This window comes from Paracoccidioides brasiliensis (assembly GCF_000150735.1).
Source record: "Paracoccidioides brasiliensis Pb18 unplaced genomic scaffold supercont2.13, whole genome shotgun sequence".
NCBI lineage: Eukaryota > Fungi > Ascomycota > Eurotiomycetes > Onygenales > Ajellomycetaceae > Paracoccidioides > Paracoccidioides brasiliensis.
In genome coordinates, this window is record NW_011371370.1 from 707595 (window position 1) to 722098 (window position 14504).

General features: G+C 48.7%; 4 protein-coding genes across 4 annotated transcripts; 2 read left to right on the forward strand and 2 right to left on the reverse strand.

Annotated features, from left to right (window-relative positions):
- Positions 1 to 462: 462 nt before the first annotated feature.
- On the forward strand, positions 463 to 2203 carry PADG_08044 (uncharacterized protein; the record flags this gene model as incomplete). Its single annotated transcript, XM_010764993.1, has 6 exons — positions 463 to 613; positions 810 to 1305; positions 1382 to 1491; positions 1607 to 1757; positions 1843 to 1922; positions 2067 to 2203. The coding sequence occupies 6 exons, from the start codon at positions 463 to 465 to the stop codon at positions 2201 to 2203; spliced, it is 1125 nt and encodes a 374-aa protein (XP_010763295.1).
- A 1410-nt stretch (positions 2204 to 3613) lies between these two features.
- PADG_08045 (branched-chain amino acid aminotransferase) lies at positions 3614 to 4615 on the forward strand (the record flags this gene model as incomplete). Its single annotated transcript, XM_010764994.1, has 1 exon — positions 3614 to 4615. The coding sequence occupies one exon, from the start codon at positions 3614 to 3616 to the stop codon at positions 4613 to 4615; it is 1002 nt and encodes a 333-aa protein (XP_010763296.1).
- Positions 4616 to 5512: 897 nt separating this feature from the next.
- Positions 5513 to 9337, reverse strand: PADG_08046 (uncharacterized protein; the record flags this gene model as incomplete). Its single annotated transcript, XM_010764995.1, has 4 exons — positions 5513 to 8262; positions 8336 to 8458; positions 8541 to 9022; positions 9126 to 9337. 4 exons carry the CDS (start codon positions 9335 to 9337, stop codon positions 5513 to 5515), a joined length of 3567 nt encoding a protein of 1188 aa, XP_010763297.1.
- Positions 9338 to 10622: 1285 nt separating this feature from the next.
- Positions 10623 to 14190, reverse strand: PADG_08047 (IRE protein kinase; the record flags this gene model as incomplete). Its single annotated transcript, XM_010765075.1, has 2 exons — positions 10623 to 11079; positions 11147 to 14190. 2 exons carry the CDS (start codon positions 14188 to 14190, stop codon positions 10623 to 10625), a joined length of 3501 nt encoding a protein of 1166 aa, XP_010763377.1.
- Positions 14191 to 14504: the final 314 nt, after the last annotated feature.

Consider the following 14504-nt stretch of genomic DNA (forward strand, 5'->3'; position numbering starts at 1 on the left):
TCTGCTGCACGGTAGTGCTTTTTAAGACAGCTGGCTACTAGATTCGCCGCGGGTAGGGGGGTATTTGTATATATCCATTTTTTAATGAGAAACCTGGTGTTAAGCCCGGGGGAATTCCGCCACCTATCCACCAAGAATCGTTCCTTGTTCCAGACATAGTAAAATGGAATTTAGCTATCAAGAGGAGTGGGAGGTGGAAAGCTGTTCTTCGCAGCAGCTGAAGCTGAACAAGAACTTGCTCCGTTCTTGGTCCTAAGCCCCGCAATTAGCGTGTTCAGCCGGATGAAGCGTCTACGGCACCGGACGCCATCCATTCTTCCCCACTAATTACATGTCAGCAACCAAGCATGACGATATCTCCCGGCCGAGGATATCCAGGGTAGGTACAATCGGGGTTCACTTTTCAATCCGACACAATCCAGCACAGCGCAGCACAATACCAAAGGAAGGACACGGGACAGGATGACTTCATCACCAGGCGATTTTGAAACGTTCCCTCTGGGCGACTGGAAACTCCAGAGCGGGCAGATCATCCCAAATGCTCATATTGCGTTCAAGACGTTTGGCGAACTGGGCTTTCCCACAATTGTCTATCCAACTTGGTATTCCGGACGTATGTGAAGTACATTTTTCCATATTCTCCCATATCCCCACACTCATAAATACATCCATGCGATGTATTCCCTGCCACAAATGATTTTTAATCCATACACCGTACCTGCCATGCCCAATAGAACCGCGCTTTGCCTGTGGAAAGGGGATCGAATTGGGCTATACCAACACTTACCCTCTTGTCATTTCCTTCGTAGTTATTGCCGATAATCTGTGGCTGGTTGGTGATGATAGGGCACTCAGCCCAAATAAATACTTCATCATTATCCCAGCTCTGTTTGGGAACGGCCAATCGTCATCACCTTCCAACGCCCCTGGGATTGGAGAATTCCCTCGCATCACATTCTACGACAATGTGAGGGCGCAGCATGAGCTCGTCACCAAGCATTTTAACATCAGCCATCTACGCGCCGTCATAGGGTGGTCTATGGGGGCGGCGCAGTCATTCCAGTGGGCGACGCAGTATCCAGACTTTATGGACATCATTGTTCCGTTCTGCGGCTCAGCTAAAACATCCGTACACAACCAAGTCTTCCTAGAAGGCGTCAAGAGCGCCTTATTGTCCGCCAAGGGGATTTGTTCGGCTGGGGTGGGGGAGGTTGGGTCCACGAGACATGACAGCGTGTATAGGACATGGACTCGGGTCGAGAAAGAAACTGGCCTGAAAGCGTTTGGCCGAGTGTATGCTGGCTGGTAAGTCGAATCTGCAGGGAGCCGAAAGTGTCTGGCGGTATCTGACATGTGAATTCGATCGTTTCCACTGTTAAAGGGGATTTAGCCAAACTTTTTACCGACAGAAGCTCTATGAGACGGTTCTCGGATTCAAAGATCTCGAAGACTTTATGGTGAATTTCTGGGAATCGTTCTTCCTAGCCAAAGGTATATAAATTCGGGCGGGGGTGGCAGATGATCGATAGCTCGGAATGGCATAGAATCACAGCTGAATTGGCTGTTAAGCGGGGAGGTCTGTAAAAATGGCTGACACCATCTGGAGTAGATCCGGAGAACCTGCTTGTCATGCTACAGACGTGGCAAAACGGCGACATCTCTAAGCAGGAACCGTACAATGGCGACTTCAAGGCTGCACTGCAGGGGATCAAGGCCAGGACTTTGATTTTGCCTAGTAAAACCGACCTGTATTTCCCGTGAGTGACTTCCCCTCGAGCTCTAACCATCCAAGCCGACGCTTGTATTGCCATGACGATCTGTCAACGATTTAACACGAAGCAGACCTGAAGATTCGGAGTATGAGCTCGCAAATCTGCAGCCGGGAATTGGCGAACTTGATGCCTTCCCAACTGTCTGGGGCCGTAAGTTTTCACCCACACCCCCTTCTTCCTCCCCCCCCCCTCCCCCCCAAAAAAAAAAAAAAAAATGGCCACAAGGGCCAGGGTAGTCCTGCCTGTCAAGGATGTAAGGTGAATGCTGATCGGGGCATTGAATAACAATGATAGACTGGGCTGGAGCACCCACTGGGAGCAAGGAGGATGGGGCGTGGCTGAACGACAAACTGGCGAAGTGCTTCAACGAGGCTCCAGCCTGCAAGCATTCCACCACTAAGCCAAAGGGGCCAACTATATTGATTAGTTAGTTAATAACCGTGGACGGGCAGTTAACTTATTGAGCAGGCAGTCGTTAGTTAGTTAGTAGCCTTGTGCAGAACTGCTGCATGGCGACGGTGACGGGATCAATGTTTAGTTACTCTCTATATAATATAATATTATCGTTGGATAATGAGGAACTCAGCCAGGTCAGGTGACGAGGCATGCCCTAAAACGAGGCAGAAAAAGAAAAATAAAAATAAAGAAAAATAAAAAGAAAAAAAAGAAAAATAATAACAAAACACAAAACAAAACTAGATCCAACAGATCGAAAATATTCAGTTGGTTTGAGGGACGACTTCAGTTGTTCAGCGACTGGTGTTTAACTGACTGTCGGGCACAGGCATTTGTATTATTTCTATCATTACTTGATATCTACAGCGCCTGGAAATGCCCGCTGCCAGGCTCCTGTCCTTTGTACTCCGCAAGGTCGGTGGCTAACAAACTATTTTAACTACTACGTCACCCGGGGTTTGGAGAGTTTCCATGCAACACACACACACACACACACACACACACACACACACACACACACAACACTGTCCTTTCATGCCCGCCCGTGTGCTGCTGGTGGGTCAAAGAGAGGAACAGTCGTCATACAGGTGTCTCGTAAGACGAAGACGCAATCCGTCCAAATTCCATTTCTGTGATGGCCAGCTAACCAGAGCCTGCAGATACCCGCAGGTTGGTTCTTACGTCCACGGAGACCCGAGGCTGCATGTTTATCTATTCCTCCTGACTTGCCTGCGCTGCTGGATTCCCATCCTGCCCCACCTTGGGTTGCAATATTTTTATAAATCATAAATATATGCGTATTTACTTGTGCTTCTTCGAACGCCCCCTCGCGTCCTCTAGTTTTCTCCCACAGCAATTCATCAAACATTCAACCCGTATATAACCTGGCTTCTCGGGTTGCCCAGATATCTGGTTCATACCGGTGGACCTGTTCGTCATGACTTCGTCTTTTCCTCCGCCGCCAGTTGACTCGATAGGTTCGTTAGATAGTTTCTTCGATTCACTCTTCGTCCAGCGGTGGGACAATTCATTGCATCAGAGAAAGGACCAGACCACAGCTGACAAGGCGCATCCATTTCTGTATAGACTGGGATAATGTCGGGTTTAAAGTTCGTGAAGGTATGTCCTTTGTCCTGCCCTCGTAATAAATATTGTTGTTTATGTATTCTTCTTCTTGTTGTAAAACTGCACACAGCTCAGTCACAGTCGCCCAAACAACCTTCTCATAACATTACAAATATCTGGAACCATCCAAGCCTTGCTAATATCAACAACCACCCCTTATCGCAGTCAACGGCCATGTGGAATCTCACTTCTCTCACTCAGCCAACCCCCAGTGGAGTGCCCCTCGCTTTGTTGCTTCCCCATATATTCCCATCCATGGCATGGCCCCAGGCCTTAACTACGGCCAGCAAGCCTATGAAGGGATGAAAGCCTTCCGTCATGCTCCCTCCGCCTCGTCTCCTTCGGCCCACGGCCGCATAACCATCTTCCGGCCCCAGAAGAACGCTGCCCGTATGCAGCACTCCGCTGAGTTCATCTCCATCCCCCCCGTCCCCCAATCGCTCTTCCTCGAATGCGTTCGACTCGCCGTCTCCGCCAATGCAGAATTCGTTCCCCCGCATTCAACTGGTGCTGCTATGTATATCCGCCCTCTGATTTTCGGCTCCTCCCCCCAACTGGGTCTCTCCCCGCCCGATGAATATACCTTCGTCGTTTTCGTCATGCCAACGGGTGTGTACCACGGCATTCATGCCGTGGATGCCTTGATCCTGGAGGATTTCGACCGCTCTGCCCCCGACGGCACAGGTTCCGCAAAGGTCGGTGGCAACTATGCACCCGTCCTCCGCCATAGCGATAGCGCGCGTGCTGAAGGCTATGGAATTACCCTACATCTGGATAGCAAGACGCGCTCCGAGATTGATGAGTTCTCGACCTCTGCCTTTATTGGCGTGAGGAAGGACAAAGATTCTGGAGCCATTACCCTTGTGGTGCCAGACAGCAAGAACGTGATTGATTCGGTGACGGCAACCTCCGTGTGCGAAATTGGCGTGAAAATGTTTGGCTACAAGGTCGAGCGCCGGAGGGTGGGATACGAAGAGCTTTCGGAATTCAGTGAGGTTATGGCGGCTGGTACTGCTGCTGCGCTGGTGCCCATTAAGAGCATCACGATGAAGTCCAAGAATGACAAGTTTACCTTCGACGCTGGCAAGGCTGCCGAAGGTGGCGATGTCTGTAAGAAACTCCTCAAAACACTCAAGGGAATCCAAACCGGTGATATTTTGGACGAGTTTGGCTGGTTGGTTGATATAGAACCTATTCCCAAGGGATGGATGGACGGCGCTGGGGGCAAAGATATACCTCGTAATGAAGCGAATTTTCCCTAAACCCTCCAGTACGGTTGATCTCCTTTAAAATTTCTCGTGTCTTGTGTTTTTCCACCCTTCTCTTGGAATAATTAAGGTGGCTTACAAAAGTTACATTGCATAACACCGCGTGTTGTTTATTTCTTGAGAACTGAAATTTGAATTAAATTGCCATTGAGCCTAACCGACATACGAAATTACTACATTCTCTCTCTCCACCTCGCCACTGACTACACCCGCGGTTTATTCAACCTAACTTAGATTATCAGCCTGATGAAATCACCCTGAAGTCCTATCGTACATTTGGTCTGAGTCTGGTATAAGAAAAGTAAAAACAAAAAGGTCTACCTTACTTAGCTGGTTGGGCTGAAGGAAATAGTTGCTATGCAGTTGACAACAATTTTCAGTTGAAACATTTCAGAGAGATAAAAGACACTTGGCAGTTGCTCATTCCGATTTCCTTCTTAAATTATCACGAAATGTTATCTCTCACCATCGTCAAAAATTGTTGAGGCTTGCTTCTGGGCTCATTTGTTTTCGTTGCTCTGGGTAGTTGGAAAGAAAAGAAAACATGGGAAAAGAAGAGCTAACGAAGAATAATCAAAGAAAAGAAGGGAAAAGGGTCTCGGATATTAGGATGGGAAAGTAAGAGAAACAACACAGAGGGAAATAGAAAAAAAAAATCTCTACCGAACCATTAATATATTCGCTTGCTAAAATACTTGTCGTACTTTGCTCCAGCTCCATTTAACTCCATTGACAATATCGGACAAATCACTGAACACCTAATAAACATGGCATTCAGATCTGGCAACCACATACACAATTTCCGCGGCATCGCCTGATTTACACACACACACACACAAAAAAAAAAAAAAAAAAAAAGAAAAAAAGAAAAAGGGAAGATCGTTGGTTTGACTAGTATAGTCCGGCGCTGCGAAACAAGCCATTGAGACGGCTGAACCTACTACCGCTCGGCAAACTCTCATTTTCAGACGCATTTTTGGCACTGCTTTCATCTTCACTTCCTTTATGGCGCTGTATAAGCGACTTCAGCGTTTCGCGCTGGCGATTAACACCAAGCTCACCGTTGGTTTCGGAGGCTTTCTGGCTGGCCTTAAACACAGGCTGAAAACATGGTGGCGTTCCAGATTTGGTAGCCCCGGCGGTTCGCTCGTTCTCCCCACCAGACGGTTCGTCAGGAAGCCAGCCGGGTCCGGGAGGCCACTTTTGCTTGACCTTGGAAAACGGAGTAATGAACTTTCTCGCTACCCCTACACGGGCGGGTAGGGGAAGGCCTTTAGGAGCCCGGGCTTTGGGAATAATTGGACTCGAGCCTGAATCGGAATCGGAATCGCTGTCAGAGTCAGAGTCAGAGTCAGAGGACGATGACTGGCCGCCTACACTTTCCTCATAAACCATTTTATTGTGCATTTCCGGCTTTTTCAAAATGCCCTTCTCTAACGTATCTGATTTCTTTTTCTTCGGGTCTGGCTCCGGGTCCTTTTTGGAGGACTGCAGCTCGGAGTGGGGTGGTTGATGCTCAGATCCACTAGGATTACCTATAAATTCCGATTTGGATCTCTTTCGTTTCAACTCATTTTTCTCACCAGCGACTTTTGCCTGTTCGCCATTTTTGCCGAATGGTTCATCCTCAGACTCAGATGGAGAATTTGGTGCTATTTCAAAGCCGCCTTCAAAAGGAATGTCGTGAGATGAACGCGATTGCTGAGCAGGTCCAATGGCTGAAGTATCCGTTGGCGCTTTAGATGAGTTGCTAATTCTGGAGGACCTTCTAGAGATTGGAGAGCCTTCACCAGATGTAGCATCCAACTCAGTGGGGGGCCGTGACTTGTTTTGACCCATATCAATTGTAGTAGCCGCATCTTCATCGCTTTTATTCAATTTCCCGTACTGATTTTCCTCTTCGGGGCGACCCTCCTCAGAGCAATCTTCAGGATGTTCCTCAATTCTTTTCTGGACTTTCTTGAGCTTCAACTGGTACTTGGAAGTGTCATGGGCTTTCCCAAAATTTATGGCAGCGTGAATATTATTTGACAGATCGAGAGCGTTGTTCAAACACCGGAGATACTCTTCACTCTTCCCTTGACGTTTTCCGTTCTCAATTTTCTTCTTGAGGTTTGCACCTAGTTGCACCCGTGCAACATATTCATCCGTCACATGGGCGGGGAAAACGCTGCTTCCGTACCTTACTAGAGGGGCAGACGCAGGAGTGGGCGCGTTTTCAACTTTCGGGCCGTCTGAGAATGAAACAGACTGCCGCGTAGACATTGCTCTTGGTGATGACTTTTGGGCAGAACGTAGTGCCGACTGGATGGGTGTACTTGGATCAACGAGCGCCGTTCCCTCAGGCTCTAAGAGAGAACTTCGGCGGTCTGTTTGGGTCTGGTTTCTAGGACAGGGAAGTGGAGTGGTGGTCGACAGGTGCGTTTTGGAGGTGCTGTTATTATCACTCACAGCTCCTGGTCCGCTCGTTGAAATTGCTCCAGCACCTTTCGGTGGCGATGCAGTAATTCCAAGACCAAGTTGTCCTGGACCAGGGGGTAGTCGACGAGGTGAAATGTGAGATAGAGATCCGCGATTGTTGTCAGTGTCTTTTGTTAGATCTAGGACGTCCCGCCCAGCTGCTCTCTGTAATTCAGATGCACTGGCGCCGTTTCTTTGGTTTTGAGATCGGTCAATCTGAACGGAGAATAATTTCTGCAGAGGCTTTTTGGGAGTCGTAATATGCTTGGTTTCTATTCCATGGCCGGATGAAGGGGAAATAGAATCGTTGGAAATATCCGACCTCAATGCAATGGGATTGGTAGACTCGCTACGGGAAGTATCGACTTTTGCTGGAATGGCACTGCCAGAGACAGGAGAGGGTGCGCTGTCTACGGTGCGCATGGAATCTGCACGGGTCGTTACACCAATGGTTCCTTCGATGAGTTTTCCACCAACAGCTTTGTTTCCTCCAGCTGTAAAACTGTTTAGTTGACGACCACCAGTAAAATTATTAGGTTTTCTGGGATCCTCAATCATTTCTGCATCCGAGTCGATAACAAATGGTGGAACGTCAATCCTTGGCGCTTTTGTCGCCTCAGGGGTTGACACTGAGGAGGCTTCTCTCAAATTATCGGGAGTAAGGGAAAGTTCGAGTGCCATCGATTTTCTTCCCGGGCCGCGGAGATTGGATCTCCTCGTCCCACGTCGAATGGTGGTTTGATCGTCGAGAACGATGTTGTCGTCTCCTTCAGCTTGTCGAGCTATCTCATCTCCACCTGCATTGCTGTCAACGTCAATCTCGTTGTTCTCTCCCCCCCCAGCCTTTTCTGCTGCGGCAGCAGCAGCAGCAGCAGCATCCGTATTTAGCCGTAGGATATATTGATCGGTACGGCTGATAGTATTACGTGACCGTCGTTTGGCAGGTTGAGGTTTCGTAGGTTTCTCAGACTCTACGTCGGTGGATGGAATGAGACAGATACCATCCTCAGCTTCCTCCCGATTCCGTTTGGGTAACGTCGCTTTCGGCTTGTCTGGCTTCGCACCCGCAGAACGAAGTTTAGAATTGGATCTCAAAGACGGCGGCGGCGTCATATTGTGTTTTGTGAATACAACAACACTTGGTGGCGAAGGTTGGCGCGACAATGGTAATGCCGCTCTCTCTGATAACGGGAAAATTCGAGTTAGCCGTCATCTCAAGAAAAAACGGTAGGGAAATACCGGTGGGGGAATTACGAGCTGCTAGAGCGATCTCCACGGCACCTTCGAGAGTTGCCATAGTGTCCATGCTATTTGCCTGGGCGGGTGCAACAGATTCGCGAACTTCCCTTCGTTCGAAGTTGTCATCACCGGGTAATGCTTAGAGAAACGTATAGTGTGTTAGTAGAGAGTTGTAGAAAGTTGTGCATAATAAAAACTTGGGGCAGGAATGTGTATGTACCTCGGCTTTTGCCCTTGAGATGACGGCTTGACTGTTTCTGCGAATCCTCTACCAAAACAGGAGATGGCACAGTATGGTTATCTCGTTTATTGGATAGTTCGTTATGGCGCTCAGTCGAGAGACAGAAGATACCTGACTCTCGTGGATGCAATGAATGACGAGATGGGCCAGAGACAGATCCCGCTGTGATTAAGCCAGCACCACTCACAGATGCAGGCGAAGCCGGGAATAGAGGCACTGGGGGTAACCGTTTCGTGGGGTTTGCGCAAGCAAGCTGGTGGGGATAAGCAGTCCAGTCCTGTACCACAGAGCTCAGACGTTGGCCACGTCCGGGCATTTGGATAACACGTATCGCGCCTCTCTGATCAAGGCCATCAGCGAGGGCTTTTCCGTGGTCAACAAACACATCGGCCACCGTCAGGTCTGAAACCAGCGCATCGTTCTCATGTTCGTCATCTACGAGCTTCTTGATTTCGAGAGGGCTAGGATAAGGGTGCTGTTAGAACCATGACAGTTCTTGTGGAGCTGAAAGCTGGAATGCTTCCAGTGGGAAAGAAGCTAAGGACAAAGAAAAATAGCACTTACTCGGCATTGGGTTGAAGCTGTCTCCATTTAATCTGTATCATTTGAGCCAATTGTCTCAATGTCACTTGTTCGGGCTGTGGTAGCACCATCAGGAAGCTGATGGTTTTGTAGGGTTCTTCATCACTGTCCTCACCACCACCAAATGGCGTAGAGCGCTGTTGAATAAGCTGCTCCCCTGGGAAGATTTTGACTGTCAAACGGAGAAGAACCATTGTCGCAGCGGGGGCGACGGCCCTGGAAGTCTCTCTCCCGCTGTGATGGCTCCTGTCAGATGGGGGTAATGGGTTCGCAGAGGATTCGGACGGGGTTTCAATGGATGAAAACGGAGCTTAAGGTAAAGCTAAGGGTTCGACGGAGGATGAGTATTTTCAGATGCAGGTAGCGACAGAAGTGTCTGGAGGCTGGAGGCTTGAGCCATAAAGGGTAATCAAGGCAGTTCGAGAGCAGGGATTCAGCACAAGATTCGTTCAACGTATGCATAGAAGTAGAAGAAGACGATGAACAAAGAACAGGAGAAGAGAAGGGCAGGATAGCCAGCGCCGGTGGATGAACACAAAGAACGGCAATGAATTAAGCGACGTGTTGCTACGGTCTGTTATTTGTTGTTGTCGCTGTTTATGTGGTGGCTTGCAAGGATTTGAAGTATTTTGAAGATTTCGAGGTTGATGGAAGGCCGTTGGAGCTTCTAGTCAACGTGCAAATTTGAAGATATCCTGCTCAACCAGGCCACCGGCCAGTCTGACACTCTGGGCTAGAGACGCCGCCACAAATAGGAACCGTTCAACCAACACAGGTTCAATTCAGCCAGATGTCTCTACTGCGTACATGTCCCGGAGCTCCCAGAGGTGATTCGCGGTACCCGGGAGGGCGCAGCGGTTGCCGCTAAATCTGGACTAAGTACGGATAATAATAAAGTAATTATAAGGTTAAACCTCAACTCCGGAGCAAGTTCTGGGGTAAATATTTACTCCATATATTCTTTCTTATTACAGGGACGGGAGATGAGCTGGAGCCTGTCCAGAGGGAGTTATCTGATAAATATTATATGAAGGCCCCGTCCTTCATCAATGGCTGCTTGAGCACCAAATAATAAAATAAAATAAAATAAAATAATAAAAGAAGAAAAAAGAAAGGAAATAGAAAAAAACTCTAGTTATTCATTTAGAATATCGCTTACTATTTTATTTATCTATCAGGCTGAAAACCATGCAGTTGTGAGAAATTAAATACTCCATATATAAAGTCAACCAAAACATGAGATTTTGAGGCGTGTCAGAAACGGGAGAAATGAACAAGAAAAACAACCAAAAAACAGAAATATCTAGTCAGAAAACCTGCCAACCACAAAATCTGAAGCTTCCTGAATTGGTTTTTGTAATGAAGAAGACCGTCAACCCGCTGTCATATCTCATATCCGTACAATAAGAATTAGTATTGGTGAAATATATATAATCAAGTCAAGATTCTCAAGATAGGCGAATCTTGAATTCATCGCTTTTACGCAGGGGGTGTGAAGTAGCGTCTGAATCGTTCTGTGTTGGTAAGTTGCAACTGCAAAATAACCCAGTGACAATTAATCAACAGGCTAGGGAATCGCACCCCCCAGAATTGGAGATACCCCACAGGCAACCCTCCAATGTGGGCTTTGAGGTGTTCCGGCATGTCATTGTAATGGTTGCGCTTGTTGCGAAGAGCACGCAGTAGGTCAAGCATCTTTGAACCAGTATACTTCCGCTGCTTGCCAAGGCTGTCCTTGAAATCTTTGGGCAACATCTTGAGGAAGTCCATATCCAGTCCCATGACGTCAGGGGCAACAGATTCGAGGCAGAGAAGGGCAGGAGAAGGAGGATCGCGGGGTTCGAATTCAAAATGATCTGACACGTCGCATAGGAAGTTAAGACGTTCTGTGGGCGACCAAAAGAAGGGATGGAGCAAAACAGAAGTAGCGTCAGGACTGGATTCTTTATCAGCTTAAAGCACCACTGTAAGCATATATAGAACACAGTTATATGCAGACTTACCGACGTCGTGGATCCAGAGACAGCATTTGCCTGATCAAATCATCTGCCTCAAAAGCGTAATCTCCAAGTTTCTGTAAATCATCCAGGTTGTGATATCCTTTAACGATGTTCGCCTCGCGCATGAATTTGCCATCTTTGTCGAATGGATGCCCGCCTCGCGTCAAAACATAGTAAAACACACAGCCAAGGGAGAAGATATCGATAGCACGTGTCGCTCGTCGGTTTGTCTGAGGATCAACTACCGCCGGCTCAGATGAGTCAGCGCTCTGGTTATCCCAGGTCGCAGGGTTCGCAACGCTTTGGTCATCGTCGACGAGGAGTTCCGGTGCACGCCAGCCAGACGTCCCAGCAGCATGCGCAGTTGTTGCTCTGAAGGAGCTTTGGTTGTCTTCCAACTTTTTACACAGACCAAAGTCGGAGATGAGAAGCCTGAGAGAACTTGAACCGGTTCGAAGTTTCGGTGCCGTCACAAGGATATTTTGAGGTTTCAAATCACGATGGACAATTTTCAATGAGTGGAGATACCGAACCCCGGAAGTGATTTGCCATAATATATCCGGAACATCCAACCCCCCGTTGACAAGGTCAGGATAATCAAACTGCTTTTCAACTACATCCTGTAATGAGGCAGGACAGAGCTCAAGCCCAATATAAAGAAAACCAGCAGTTTGTTCACGGCAAAAATATCGAATGACGTTGTTATGGTCATCGCTTTCCTGAAGCAAACCAACCTCGTGGGACGCAATATCATAAAACTCCACCAACATCCTTTTAACCGCTACATCCCGACCGTCAAATGAACCCTTGTAAACCACAGTTCCATGGCTGCCATGCCCTAAAACTTTATCGGTATGAACCTTCAATTGACCGATTCTAATTGATCCATCCATCTCCATCATTTCTGTTGAGATACTCCTTACAATTTGCTTCTCGGGTCCCAGATTTTTACCAGGCTCATTTCTGTCGGTGTCGGATTCCAGGTTTGCGGAAGTTTTAACGTCCCCCTCTTCCCCCTGTTTTTGATTCTGGTTCTTCTTGCCACGTTTATGGGCTTGACCACCCCGTCGTCCACGACGGGCTTTTTTCTTTGCTTTCTCGGGGGTTTGAAGCAGGGAAAGCTCTTCCACGTCGTCGTCTTCATCATTATTCTGGTGAGGTTCCTCAATTCTAACCTTAGGGGTAGAATTAACAGCTCTCGAACTTCGTGGATTCGGCCGAGAAGTTGTGTTCCCCTCATCGGAGTTTGGGGTGCTGATATCAAAAGTAACTTCCGACGTGTGACGAGAATCTATATTTTTGGATGGAACCCTTGTCTCGTCTAACTCGGACGGGATTGTCGGCGTTGAGGTGATGATAGGCGTTGAAGGTGTCGTAGACAAGGGCTTCCCATTGATAGAGATAACGTTTTTAAGATCAAGTTTCTGTTTCGCAAGCTCCTGTAAATTGTGAGTGTTGAAGTAGATGAAGGTTCCGAATGCGAGGAGTATGAGGATGACGATGACATCAACCACATTGTCCCATCCCTTTTGAATTAGAACGTGGGGCCTAATGGTAGGTTGGGGAGGAGACCTAGTTGGAACTCTCACGATATCTCGGGGGGTATCATTCGACCAATCGGTTGGGGGCCCTGAAATGCTGGGAATGGTTCGTTGATACTTGTCTGATGGCTCATTGAGCGAGTGAACGCCGACAAGAGCAGCCCTCTGCTGAGCAAGGCTGTGGCTCATCAACGGTTTCTCATTTGCAGGATAGTCTCTCTCGTAGCATTCTGCTAGTCTGGCACGCCCTGTTACTAGAGGGTAAGTGGATTCTGACATCGCATACCAGCCACCATTCTCGGTACAATTTACGAAGACACGAGACTCTCGGTCTTCTGGGCCAGATAAAGCAACATTGGCATCCGGGGGACTCAGCGGCTGGGCAAGGAGAACCAGGGAGGTGTCAGCCGAGTCAACACGAGCAGGACGGGCAACGTCGAACACGCGTGCTACCGGGGAATTAAACTTCTGGGTGTAACGGCGTCCATCTACTTTTGAGTGGTCGAACCCGAAGATGACACCGTCGTGCATGCTGTAGATGTGGCGTTCGTCCATCGTTCGAAAATACTGGCTTTGGAGGTCGACATCACGATTGTTGGGGGCCCATTCGGAGTATTTGATGGTGCAAATAGGATTGCCGGTTTCAGTGTTCTGAATAGTTACCACGTATTCGAGACGGCCAATGGTGAGGGTGCCACTTGTTTCACATTCTTCTCCACCATCATCATGATCATCATCATCATCATCATCGAGGACCTCCAGGTCATTGACTCGCCGGCATCTCTGCTCTGTCGCAGCGGAACCTCGAGAACTAAAAACACGGAGAATCGCACCGGTTCGCGCATCTACCGTATACAGGGTGGTTTCTTTCCTTGCTGTGTAAGTGACTGGAGGATCTATTCCTGAATATGGAGTCTCGTCAACCAGAGCCCTCACGGTCAGCCCCAGCTTCTGAAGACCGCCATTTGGGGCCTGGTTGTAGATGTAAAGATCACCATCCCGACTAGGTTCCACGATCCAAAGAAAATCATCCTCGGGTTGCACGTCTGCAAACCCAGATCGATTGGACTGGTGATAGATTGTTTCCACCATTGGGCTACTCGGGATCTCGAGGGCCCACCGAGCAGCACCAGTCTTGCGATCTCTCGAATGAATGGTCCCATCGACGGTCGCCAGGAGGACAAAGTCCTCGACCTCCCAATCCTGCAACGACCGCGCTTGGAGCTGCGGAATCGGACCAGCAGTCTGGGCAGGAGGTGCTCGAACGGCGGAACTGGAGGCCGCCGGAGCAAAAGTCGCTAGGGCGCTCGCATCGTTTGGGTTTGCGAGGTGAGGGTGAGCGTGTGGTTGAAAGTGTGGCTGAGAGTGTGTGTTGCGAAAGAGTTCGTGTGGGGTGTCGATATTGCGTGCGAGAGGCTGCTGCTGCTGAGCGACCACGAGGGGGAAGAAAAGGAGGGCAACGCTGGCGGGGAGGGCGGCGTGGGCACCAGACAGGCGCCAGATCATCTTGGAGGGCCTATGCTCTTACAGGCTGTTCTACGTGACAGATGAACCGTAGGCCCCGGCAGACGACATGAGAAGCTATCTCATCAACTTCGAGGGCGGGCTCCCGAGAGAGCAGGAGGGCGGAAAAAGGAGGGAGTGAAGAGGGTTGGTTAATTCAATAAGGAGAAGCAAGCAAGCAAGCAAGCAAGCAAGCAAGCAAGCAAGCAAGCAAACACGCAAACGCGCAAACAAAAAGCGATGATAGAGTGGGAAAAGATGTGATAAAAGTATCATAAAACGAGTGAAGGGTTGGGTTGGGCTGGGGGAGTAGGGGT